This window comes from Bacillus rossius, chromosome 1, assembly GCF_032445375.1.
Source record: "Bacillus rossius redtenbacheri isolate Brsri chromosome 1, Brsri_v3, whole genome shotgun sequence".
NCBI classification, from domain to species: Eukaryota; Metazoa; Arthropoda; class Insecta; order Phasmatodea; family Bacillidae; genus Bacillus; species Bacillus rossius.
In genome coordinates, this window is record NC_086330.1 from 208075695 (window position 1) to 208088106 (window position 12412).

Below are 12412 nucleotides of genomic sequence, written 5' to 3' on the forward strand. Positions count from 1 at the left end.
ATTTCTAGGTCAAGGTCAAATTTCTAGGTCAAGGTCAAATTTCAAGGTCAAGGTCAAGGTCAAATTTCAAGGTCAAGGTCAAATTTCAAGGTCAAATTTCAAGGTCAAGGTCAAATTTTAAGGTCAAGGTCAAATTTTAAGGTCAAGGTCAAATTTCAAGGTCAAGGTCAAAGTTCAATGTCAAGGTCAAATTTCAAGGTCAAGGTCAAAGTTCAAGGTCAAAGGTGTGGTGACCAGATAATTATACTACATGATATCGGCACACTCTAGCAGACGAAAACAAGATGGTGGTCTCCAGTGGATGAAGACAAGATGGCGGACATGATGTCATACCAGTTGACGATATATACCTTGGTATTGGTGGTGATAGATCAGTCTAGGTAGCTTTCATGGAGGAAGGATCGACTGTTTACTCTCGTCGGGAATCGAACCAAGGACGTACATCGATATAATCAAACAGAATTCAAATAAGTTAATTTTTTGATGAATTTTGGAATTTTTTTCATTAAAATCGGATAATAAATAAAGATTTTCAAGATGGCGTCCAAATTTCAAGATGGCGGACATGACGTCATACTACCTGATGGTATATGTGCATTGACATAAGTGGTGGGGGTCAGTCTGCCAGCACCCCCCACCACAGGGGAAGGATCGGTCACCATTTTTATTTTTTTTGCCCTCACCGGGTTCGAACCGAGGACTCCGAACTCCGTGTCGTAAATGTTTGTTTTTTAAATATTTTATTAAAAATTTTATTATTTAATTTTTTATATAATTTTTAAAAAAATTTTTTTCATTAAAATCGGATAATAAATTTAAAGATGGTGGCCGTAACGTAAATTGCAACGATGACGTCATAATTCAAAATGGCGGATAACACAATGCCGGAATGTTCGAGAAAACGAAATGACGTCATCCATGATGGTGGATTCAAGATGGCCGCTGTGATATACTTGTCCCGTTACGTTATGTCCCGTTACGATATGTCCCGTTACGCTGTGTCCCGTTACGCCTTCTGCACGCACAAAAAGTGTCACGTTACGCACATTGTCACGTTACGCTCGTCCAAGATGGCCGCCGTGACGACACAATCCAAGATGGCGGAAAACACCGCCACCACAACCTGCATCCTGATCTAGGAAATACATTTACATACTACTTGTTACGATTATATATATATTTGTATTAATTAAATTTGAGTGCGAGGATTAATAATAATTAATATTTAATTATAATTACAATTAATAATTAGATAACTTAACTTTTAAAATATAGTTTATCAAATAACATATATTTCAGAATCTAAATATTATGGTTTTTACACAGTCTGTATTTGTTTTAATCTTTTTCTAAATTCATCTAAATTCGTTGATCTTTCGGGATTCGAACCCGATCTAACTCGGGGTGAAATTCCCTCGTAGGTATCTTTGCTCATGTCTGTTGGTCTGATCAACCTTCAGAGTCTGAACACAGATCCTATGTCAGTTAATAAATGTAGTTTTCGGGACTGAGGTGTACTTAGCTTTTTGAGCAAGTATAAAATTATATAATTTAGTTTGATCCATCGTCAGAGTGTGCAGGGCTTGGACCCATGCCTTCGACTTCTTGTGGACAAACAAATATGTACAGGGGTTTTCATACCCATTTAGTTTGTAAGTTACGGGTCACCATACCCATATACAGGGGTTACAATCCCCATATATCGCTGAGTGCTCAAGGACGCATTTCCTTGTTTTGGCCTCAGTAATTTCGGCTTTCCCTCACAGTGCCCACTTTGTGAAGCTACACTATGTCCAACATCTGAGATCAACGTGAATCAATAATTAGTTTATTAACTAATTATGTGTGATCATTATATATAATTTTAGATTTATCATATGCTAAATATTAAAATTTATTTTCAGCCTCTTGACCTAACAATATTTGAAACTTACTTTATTAATATTGCACCCACAATAATTATCTATAATTATAAATTTTCTTTAGTATAAGAATTTTTCTAATAAAAAGTTTAAAGTGACCCCACTTAGTAATTGAGATTATCTGTAAGGTATTACCACCTACATTAACCAATAAGTTTATTTATTTGCCTCTATCTCGAACCGACTCCCCCTCTTAACTCAACGCGACTGCAGGTGCCGACGCGCCGCAGCCGTACGTCAAATGTTAGTAGTAGTATACAGGCGAACCAGGTAACTCACCAAACTGAAAAGTTATTTTGTTGCAATTGTTTTACCCTGTGCTCCGCATATAAGCGGGGGAGTATGTGCCGTTTATTGGTGTGTTTGGCACAGATTTTAAATTTCAAGCTTAAATTTTCATTTCTAAAATTTTTACATTTTCATTCTTTTTTAATTTTTGTCAGATTTCTGTACACTCTTATAAAACCTTTTTCATCCTAGTTCGCTTTCCCTGGTTTTCGGCGCACTCTAGTGACCGTGTCCTTAAGTCTCTCCCTCTCTCTCTTCTTTGGCCGCCAGAGCCCCCCCCTCCTTTAGCCCCATGCTGGTTGCAAGTAACCTAGCGCGAAATTTGCGAGTCGAAGTTAAACTTAGTTCGACTGCGCCTTCATAGAGCGCGTGGCGCTCGTCGGCTATAGAGGTTTTTACCAAGCAACAGACCTTTGTTTTACCTTGCCTCGGACGTCTTCGGCTCCTTTCGGTGCTGAGCCATATCCCCCCCCCCTCCCCAACGGCCTTCCGGGTCCCAGCATCCTTTTTTTTAGACGATCTAGCCGCCATTATGGGATTAATGCGCGGGCTGTTGGGCTGACTACATCGGCGTCTCTGTCGAACTGCTTCTCGACTAATAAATCGCGAGTAGATCAACCTTTCCCTGCGCTATAGGATGTAATCGTCTCGGCCGAGGGAATTTTTCCCTAAACTTTTCTTTATCTTCTGTTAGTTAGTCAGCCAACCCGAATAGCTACGTTTTAGTATAATTTGTTTTAAGTTCTAAGTTTTAAGTTCTTTTCATTGTGCTTCCGCGACATCTCCGCGATGTGCGTCCTAACTGGCGATCGCGCAACATAAGTGGAATCATCTGTCTTCTGCTGCTGTCTTTTGCTTTCCGTATTTCCCCCATTTCGCTCCTTTTTAGCGGGCTTTTGCCTGATTGATGGTCTGTCTGTGACCTGGTCTAATCTCTGTCGATATTGGATCTTGTTGCAGGCAGGGTTCAAGAGATACCCACCGAGTGAAGAAACACCCCCGTCATCCGAGAGCCAATCCTCCACAAATGGTCGTGATTGAAAGTCAATTGGGTGAACCCCAACAAAATTTATTCTGCTCCTCTTCCCGCCGAATTTTACCTGGTCGTGAGTTATAAACGACAAAATTTCATAAATCTTGGTGTGCAAGTGGACAGGGGAGAAGTTTTTGTTAACGAGGTACAGTTATATCTTCAGTAATTGTGACTCAAGAAGAATCAACCCTTATCGGACATGGTGATATTTTAATTTTTTGCATAAGATTCAAAACCAAGGAAATATATTCTAACTATTTTAGTCAAATTTCACTGTGGCTATAACCTTGTTAAATTTTCGCTAGATTCGCGGTCCGGACTCTCTAGCACTATAAATTGTGTTCATGTTTTCTTCATTAATGAATGCTAAGATGTTAAAATGCTAATTTGTTGATCGATGGTTAATCTGCCTTGATATTTTCTGGTAAAATGTATTTAAAGAAAGATTATGCACTACATAAAAGAATATAAATATAAATAAACCAGGATGCCTATAGATCACATGACTTATTTTGTTGTTTTTATTTCATTGAGTACCTATATATATCTACCGATCCACTAACTCCCAAATGGATTGTTTGTGTGTAGGGAGTTTCTAAATTGTTTTGTTCCCCGCCTCGTGCCACCTCTGGTGATGTTCGAATTTTATGTCAATTTTGTAGTTTGTTGCTCAGCTGTTTCCTAGGACTTTAAGAGGTGCTATAACACTAAAAATCAAGGACACGAGGGGTGTTACAAGCTGTATTAGGGGATGTGATCCCAGTTGAACGGTAGCCAGTCAGTCTTAGTCATTAGGCAGCAAGTTAGATATTAGTTGAGCTGTTACTTCTTACGAATTTTCCTAAAACGATGGTTTCTTCTGTGTCATCCGTGGTATTTTGGTCCCCGCCTCCTGGTCTTCTGCGCGAGACATCTCGTGAGCCTTCAATCTACACCCTGTTTGGTGAGTAATCCGGGTTTTTTTTGTCCCCGAATTCCCGTTCGTTGGCCTTCGCGCCGACTGTGTTTGACTGTCTGGAAGCAGGTCTAATTCGTTTGGAATTTGACTTGTGTTTCAGACAGGGTCCAAGTGCTGGGGGGACGAATTTACTCCCAGCATGTTATTCGGGACCTCGAGCTCCGAGTTCCCTTAAGAAGAGAGTTTTTCCCAGCTCGACCTCATTCTTTGAAGAGCCGGGTGATATGAGAAATATATTTTCCCCTAACATATGATGAACTAAATTAATTAAATGCATACCAGCGAACAGTGCCTTAAGAATTTAATCGACGTGAATATGTAAAATCAATGAGACTGTTATTTATGTAATCATCGAAAGAATCTAATAAGGTGGAATGTTTCAATTTTTGTTCTGTGACGATGTTTAATTAATATAGTATAAATTTGTTTAAATAATTTCGGTCCAGTCCTCCTTTTTGTTACTTGCTAAGACCTTTTATTGTGATATAGAAACTATGCCAAACCAAAACCTATTCAAATTAACCAGGGAAACATATAGACCAAGCTACTTATGTAGTGTATTTATTTATCATATACCTTATTCTATTTAATGGTCCACTAGCTCACAAGTTGCTTGTGTGCAGGGAGTCTAAATTTGTCTTGTTCACCACCTCGTGCCCCCTCTGGTAAATAACTTTATTCTTCTTAATATTTTGCCCAGCAGTTTCCAAGGAATTTTTGTTTATTAAATTAAAATAATTTAATTTTGATACACGAGGGGCGTTACAGTATCAGCTGCTGTTTGCCCTTCGCAGGCCAAACCCGTCTCGTAGAGCTGTTAGGTGATGTAGCAGGCTGTTTTATGAGTCATCTGTACAACTGGGGATGGTATTTGTAGATTCCCAAGCATCATGTTGATTTTAGGTCTATCAGCCTCCGCATTGTACTGGAATCACTTGTAAACAAACTCAACTCGCGAAAATCGCCCACGGGGGGAGGGGGGGATAATGACTGGGCTACAACGGCAGAGGCTGGAGCTCAGGTGCTTGGTCTGGTGACCTGACACCTCAGCGCAGAAAACAAGTATTTCCATGTGAGACGGCAAGAGCAACTCGTGATATTCAGAAATTTTTCTTGAAAGGAATCATGTCACTTCTGGGCATCCTCAAAGATTTCCGTGTTGTTTGGAAAGAAGCTGGAGAGACTCGTGAAGCTGAAATTTCTGTCAATTTGAAACTGGATTCAAACCGGGTAATTTACCATTTGCGTAACCAGAAACTTTCTCTGTGAACTTTATTTCAAGATGTACCCCACACGTTTTTAACAATTCGGATGAACGGGTGAGGTGAGTGTTATGTGCGATTCAGTAACCGCCTCGGCTTTTATAGCGAAAATTTAAAATCGCGCGCATGAGCCAATAAGAAAGAAATAAATAGGGGAATTGAGTTAATTTGTTGTGGGTGAGGAGGGTTCTGCAGATTAGGGGGCAAGAGAGGAAGGAGAGGTGAAGAAAGGTTCTTTACAATGTACTCCGAAAGTTTCACATCGCAAAGTTGTCAATTTTTGATCTAAGACCTTAATTTTTAATAAAGGTAGCCGAAATAATTTGTGTATAATATAAACAAATATTATTTTTTGTTGATTTCAAAGAAAAATCGGCGAATTAGTCAGAAAAATTCAAATTCAGGTACCTCTATTTTTCATTTTTTATAAAAGCAATTATGTATATTTATATTAATTCTAATATTGTCGTTAATAGTCCTACCTTAAATAAAATAAGTGACAATTAAGGTGAGAGAGTATTACTGTCTTCAAATGCTCTTACGTTTCTTAAATTGAAATTTTTAAATTGTATTTTAGCTACCATTTTAGAGAAATTAATACAATGTAGTAGCCACCAAACCCAATATTAGATCAAGTTGTAGTAATATGAAATAGGGTGGTCATACTAACCTTAATACTGAAGTATAGTAACATTTTAAAAATATGTTTTCAAGTGCAAATAGTATACAAAATTAACATGTATGTAAAAACTGAAAACAATTTTACTTATATATATATATATATATATATGCTTTATTTTAAAGTAAACTGTTACATAATTTTCAAAGTGTCATCGCTCTTCTTTTTGCTGTTCACTGACTGTGGTGATGGAATGCTGTGTAGTCAGTGGGGACAGTGAAAGTGTGTGTTGTTCCGGGAGAAGACGGCACAGACAGTAGTCTGCTGGTGACGGGTGCTACCTACACTCTTCCCGCTGCTGCCCACTTGGGGCTGGCCACAGGCGTGCTGCTGGCTGTCCTACTCAACTGTCACTATGGAATCATCAAGGTGAGGCTGTGCTGCAAAAGAACTGGCTGCTTGGCTCTTGCAGTTTGCGGTAACGTAACTGTTTATTCACGTTGAATATTATATAATTTTTCACTGAATGCACGATCTGGTATTTTAGTGATTTTCAAAATATAAGTAGTTACTGTGCCCTGAAGTATGAAATGTTCGAAAACTCACTTGGTATATATTTGATCCTGCTATACGGAAACTTAAAAATAACATATATAAACCACTTACAACGTTAATCAAATTATAACTGCTAGATTAGCACTTGTATTTAAAGTTTTAAAACTGTACCTGTGCATGTTGTTTTAGTCACAATTCCAAAATTAATATTTTTATGTTAGAGGGTTTTCACAAGTTAATAAAGAATTCTCTTTCTTAAGGTAATTAAAGTGAAAAATTTATATTGTTTAGAACTTATAATCCTCAAATTTTATGTAATTTATTACAGCCATACTGAGGAAACTAACGAACAAAAAAGCGTATCTTATGGCAACTTTCTTGGTCGCACAGTTTCAAAATTAAAGTCATTCGGTTTAGAATTTTCCATCGAATATTTCAGGGTATGTAAGACGAAGGGAATTCTTGATGCACATGACAAATTCTAGGAAGACAGTAGTGTACAAATGTGTGTCCAGGCACAGGATGTGCAGCCGAACTGCCATCTTGCATTACGACAATCATTTGTGGTGTCAAATATTCTCATATTTCCTCAAAAATAACTCGAAATGACTCCAAATTCCTAAAAAAAATTCACATTTTCAAGAGAAAAATTCCTGTTTTGAAAGAAAATTTCCCGTTTTAGTCCTCTAAATTTCCAAAAGCTTTAAATGTCAATATTGAGGCTTAAGAAGTCATATATACTGCCTCCGATAAACCTCTGACTATATCATGGATTATAACGTTACCATTGCAGTTTTCTTTAAGGTCACCATCTTAGAAATCCGTAATTTTTATGCTAGAAAATCGGAAAAAAATTTAACATTTATAAAAAGAATATATAAATTTTTTTTAAAAATACTTAAAAAACGCACATTATTTATGGAGATCGGAGTCCTCGGTTCATAACCAGGTGGAGGAAAAAAAAATTATAATAGATACTACTTCTAAGTAAGCCATCAACAGACTGAACCCCCACCCCTAATAACAAGGTATATATATCACAAGCTAGTATGACGTCATGTTCACCATCTTGGAAATACGTAATTATTATCATATATTAATTGGACAAATTTTAAATTTATTAGAGGAGAAGGTCCAAAAACGGGCTACACTTTTATTTTTTTACCTACAGATTTACCTGCTCACTAAAATGAATTATTTTAGTGTCAGTTACTTCTAAAACATTCCTGAAAGTGATATCAATGTTCAAAATGCAAATTAACAGTTTTATTTATCCAAAACCACATGTTTATACAAAGAGGTAAAAAGGTTAGTTTTTCAGTGGTGGTCCAAATATGGGCTACTCCTAAAGAAAGAAGAAATAATCACATAAAAAATTAAAAAAAAACACAATTTTTGTTCAGAAACTCTATTAACTACTGTCTTTAAACCACTAAAAATTTTAATTAAAAATAAAAGCACATTTTTAATTTTTTTTACTTGCAGAAGTCACAGATGTATATGTCTTTTTCCATTCCAGCACAATCAGAATGTGCCCAATCTTCACAATTGTAGCACTGAATCCACACTTCCCCTCTAACGTCATCTGAAAAGAGTCCATCACAGAAAATACATGCTGCATTGTCGTCGCCAGGTTTATCCCCCAGAGGAACCGCTAGCTGGTCATCACCACTGTTGTCATCAATTGGAGGGTGCCTGTGGTCTTCTTCCGAGTCCAGCACATCTTGTTGAGCTTTCCTCTTTGACCTTTTGGGTTGGTTTGTTGCTTTTGACTTCTTTCTCTTTGCTTGAGCACTTGATTCCACGTTCACAATTTTTCGACTGTTGTTCAAGGCTGCACGCTCCACACTTTTCTTCAGTTCTTCTTTGTAGGGAGATCCAGTTATGATGCAAGTCTTTGCACTCTTACGACCTCGATTGCTCTTTTTCTTTGCGACAATGGGAATCGGAGCTACTTCATATGGACTAAGACTAACTGTTTGGATGTTGAAGCTTGAGGGTTTGGTTGTTTATCCGGGGTGCTAAAAAGTTGATGCTTATTTATTGATCGTTGATCCACTTTTTGTGTAGTGGAAGGGTCAGGAAAATTGACAGAAGTTGCCGCAGAAAGTGATGGGCTGCAAGTTTTATCAGCTTCCTGTGCAGCAGCCAAAAATTCACTGTCTGAGAAAATATGCTTATCAAGAGGGTATATCCCCGTTGCTCTGAAACCATTCACAGCAATCTCTCCAGTCTGAACTTTCAGGTAGGCTTTGCCAAAGAGCTCCATTGTGTCATTTGGTGTGACAGGGCGGTTAGAATGCCTTAACCATTTTCTAATTTCCTCACTGTAGTGAGCCTTCAATGGACCCATTAAACTCTTGTCCAGTGGTTGGAGTTTATGGGTTGAGTGAGGAGGGAGACACATTATGGTCACAAAGTTAGCCCTTGCCAAGTCAATTACTTCAATATTTCGCACATGGCTGTAATAGCCATCCAATACAAGAAGCACAGGGGATTGTTCAGTTGGTTTAGTGCGTTCAATAAATAAAGACAGCCATTCGGTGAACAGATGAGTTTGCACCCAGCCAGATGGGTGGGCCCTTCCAATAGTCCCAGGAGGAGCACCTTTCATAAGCGTTGTGGCCATATTCACCCTTGGGAAAATCACATATGGAGGAATGAAAATCCCAGAAGCACTCATGCAAGCAATAACTGTGATGGTGCTACCTCTTTCAGCAGATGTCAAGGCAGCCACTTGTGTTTTACCTTTTCTTGAAATGACTGAAGGATTTTTACTTTGAACTATTGTCAAACCGGTTTCATCAACATTGAAAACTCTGTCTGGGGGAAACTTAAATTTGTCATAGAGCTCTTCCAACATATTGAAGAAGGCTTCAACATTTTCTCGGTTGAAGCCAAGGGCTCTAGCAAATGAGGTCCCACATGGTTTTCGTAGAGATAAACGATCTCTGTGTCTTTTCATGAACAAATCAAGCCATGACCTACCAGCTTCCTCAGAATCTTTCCAGGGTGTTTCCAGGCCATTCCGAATGGCTAATTCAGAAGCCAGACGCCTCAAATCTTTAAGAGTGCATCCAAAAAAATGTTTCTCCATGTCGAGCAAGTAATCCACAATCTCAAGTTCTAACTCTTCCCCTAATAAAGTTTTCCTGCCCAGCTTGACTTGAGCAGCTTGGGCGGGCTCAACATCAATTTTATTACTCAAAGTTTGGAGAGTAGTTCTAGGAACATTCAAAATTTTACTTGCCTTCAAAGTTCCCATCTTGCATTCACGAACAGCTATGATGGCTTCCTCCATGTTGTGTGCATCCCATTTCAACCTCACATTCTTTTTTTTCATATTTGTCCTTCGTTCTGGGCATCCTAAAAACAGATTTAAAAAAAATTAAAAAAGTTAATTCTCCTACTTTGTGCTATAAATTGATTGTAACAAAACATTTTTTAAAACACAGATTTTTCTATATTTGCTCAGAATCGAAGTTAATATTTTTATATTAATTCAAGTCAATATTTTTTTGCCTTCGAATTCATTTAAAATTTGCGACTGCATGGTCTAAAAACGGGCTAACATTGTTGGTCCAAAAACGGGCTAGCCTGATTTTAGACCATCAATGATAGCCCGTTTTTAGACCATCCACTACTTCAAGTTGGCATTACTGGCAGCCATTAAAAAACAAACATATCAAGCACAGCAGCTGCTCTACAAGAAGCTTAGATCATCTACTTTCAGATGAGGTTGAATTAATATACCTAACTGAATAATTAAGAAAAAGAGAAATTTAAATTCACCTACCTTGAAAAGTTTGGAGTTCCTCAAAAGTAGGTTTTTTGATTAAACAATTCGCTACAAACCACGTGGGCCAAGAGCCGCGGCCATTTGCTCACTACTGTTTTCCCGCTTCTTACTGTTTCTTTTAGTGCCATTCCCGCGCATGCGCACAACTCTCTTCCCCCACTTTCAGCAGGTAGCCTGTATTTAGACCCTAGCCCGTTTTTGGACCTTCTCCTCTAATATTTAAAAAATAAAAAAAAAATATTATTTAAAAACAACGGTGCACATTTCGTTAAGATATCTATCTTGAAAAACCTTAATTTTAATGCTAGGAAATCGATTAGAAACTAAAACTTTATTTTAAAAAATTTTAATCAAATTTTAATAATAGTCTATAATATTTGAAACACGCTCTTACGTCATTAGTTCTTCCGCAGTGAGGTCAAATTAAAAAAAAAATAAAAAGGATCCTTCCTCCACGGAAGCCACTGAGAGAGTGACCTGATACCACTTAACCCAAGGTGTAAATAAATATATATATCTAGTTGGTATTATGTCATGTCTGCCATCTTGTTTTCGTCTGCTGGAGGCAGCTATCTTATATTAGTCTGCTAGAGTGCACTACCACAATTTTTGTCAAATAAAGTGCAGATATAATTCATTATTACTGAGGTGCCCGTCATAGTAAAATTGGGAAGCCATCTTGGAAATGTGTAATTATTCAAATAGAAATTCGGGAAAACTCCTAAATTTATTAAGAAATCTGCACATAATATGGTGTTTGATTTAATAAAATCCTGTCTTTGGTTCGATCCCTAGGTAAGAAAAAAAAATCGTATAAAAAACCAATTCAAAAAATCATGTTCATAAAAGTCCATAGTCCTAAAAGAAGCTTAATTTCCATGCCAACTGGCCTCCAGCAAGCTGTTATGAACGCCATTTCAAAAATTCATAATCATTAACGTAAAAATTCGGGAAAAAATTTCAAATAAATTACCAATTTATTTACAAATTAATTAAATCCTCTCGATCCGATACTTGATCATTAAATTAAATAAACAAATGACAGGTTCGAGAAATAAAACACAATAATGGTACCAATAAAAGATATATTATTTAATTTCTAATTTACTACAGAAAAACTTGTGAAAGTTTCCCATTTAATAAACATTCAGTCCTGCATTAGCGTCAAATGTTTAATACTCAGCTCCAATCGGTTTAAACTATACAGAGACAAGTTTGATTCTTTAATAACAAAGTCTTCCTCTTCTTGACCAAGTTTTTGATCACCCTGTTTAACAGATTGCTTAACATCGTCAGAACATAACATTAGAGCAACATAAGTCTTGAAATCACATATCTTCACTTTGTCCTCAAATTGTTACTGCTTACCATATAAACAGTTCAACCACAAGTTATATTTCCAATGGCCGTTTATTGCTACGTCATCAGTAAGCCGATTGATTTTATTCTGCATTATATCGTCAACAAAATTACAAATGTCTTTCGACTAACTAAACATATTAAGATAATAGTAGTCTTTCAATGTTCCACGAAATACAGACTGTGCCATCTATAACCCATTATCATTCCTCTATATTAAACCAAACACATTATTGGGTTTAGTTTCATGTCCAGACGTCGTAGCAATCGTTTGTTGCACATCTGTATTTTTGCTCGTACGCTCACGAGTCACCAACCTAAATCAAAGAGTCGGAAAGACAACCGGTAGTTCAACAGTAGGCACACGAACTTCACCTTTAAGGGAATTCGCTTGACGTCGCATATTATCAATTCGAGTAAACCAAACATGGCACTCAACACAGTGTAACTTCATGAGAGAGGACTCTTCGTAAATTTACTCCTCTCATGTCTCCATATATCGTGAACAAATGCAAACGAAATATAGCCGTAGCCGCAAGTCAGGTCCAGTCATTGAAGACGAACCCGAACCAGATGCTGATGTTACTGCAGTTGTACCAATTCAGGGTGTACTCTTA

At 37.4% G+C, this 12412-nt stretch overlaps 1 protein-coding gene across 1 annotated transcript in view; it reads left to right on the plus strand.

The window, feature by feature from the left end:
* The window catches only part of LOC134527258 (uncharacterized), a 404697-nt gene that overhangs the window by 222055 nt on the left and 170230 nt on the right, over positions 1 to 12412 (plus strand). Inside the window, exon 3 of the mRNA XM_063359780.1 lies at positions 6387 to 6511. Within this exon, the coding sequence (XP_063215850.1) occupies positions 6387 to 6511 (125 nt within the window). The remainder of the gene's footprint in view (positions 1 to 6386; positions 6512 to 12412) is intronic.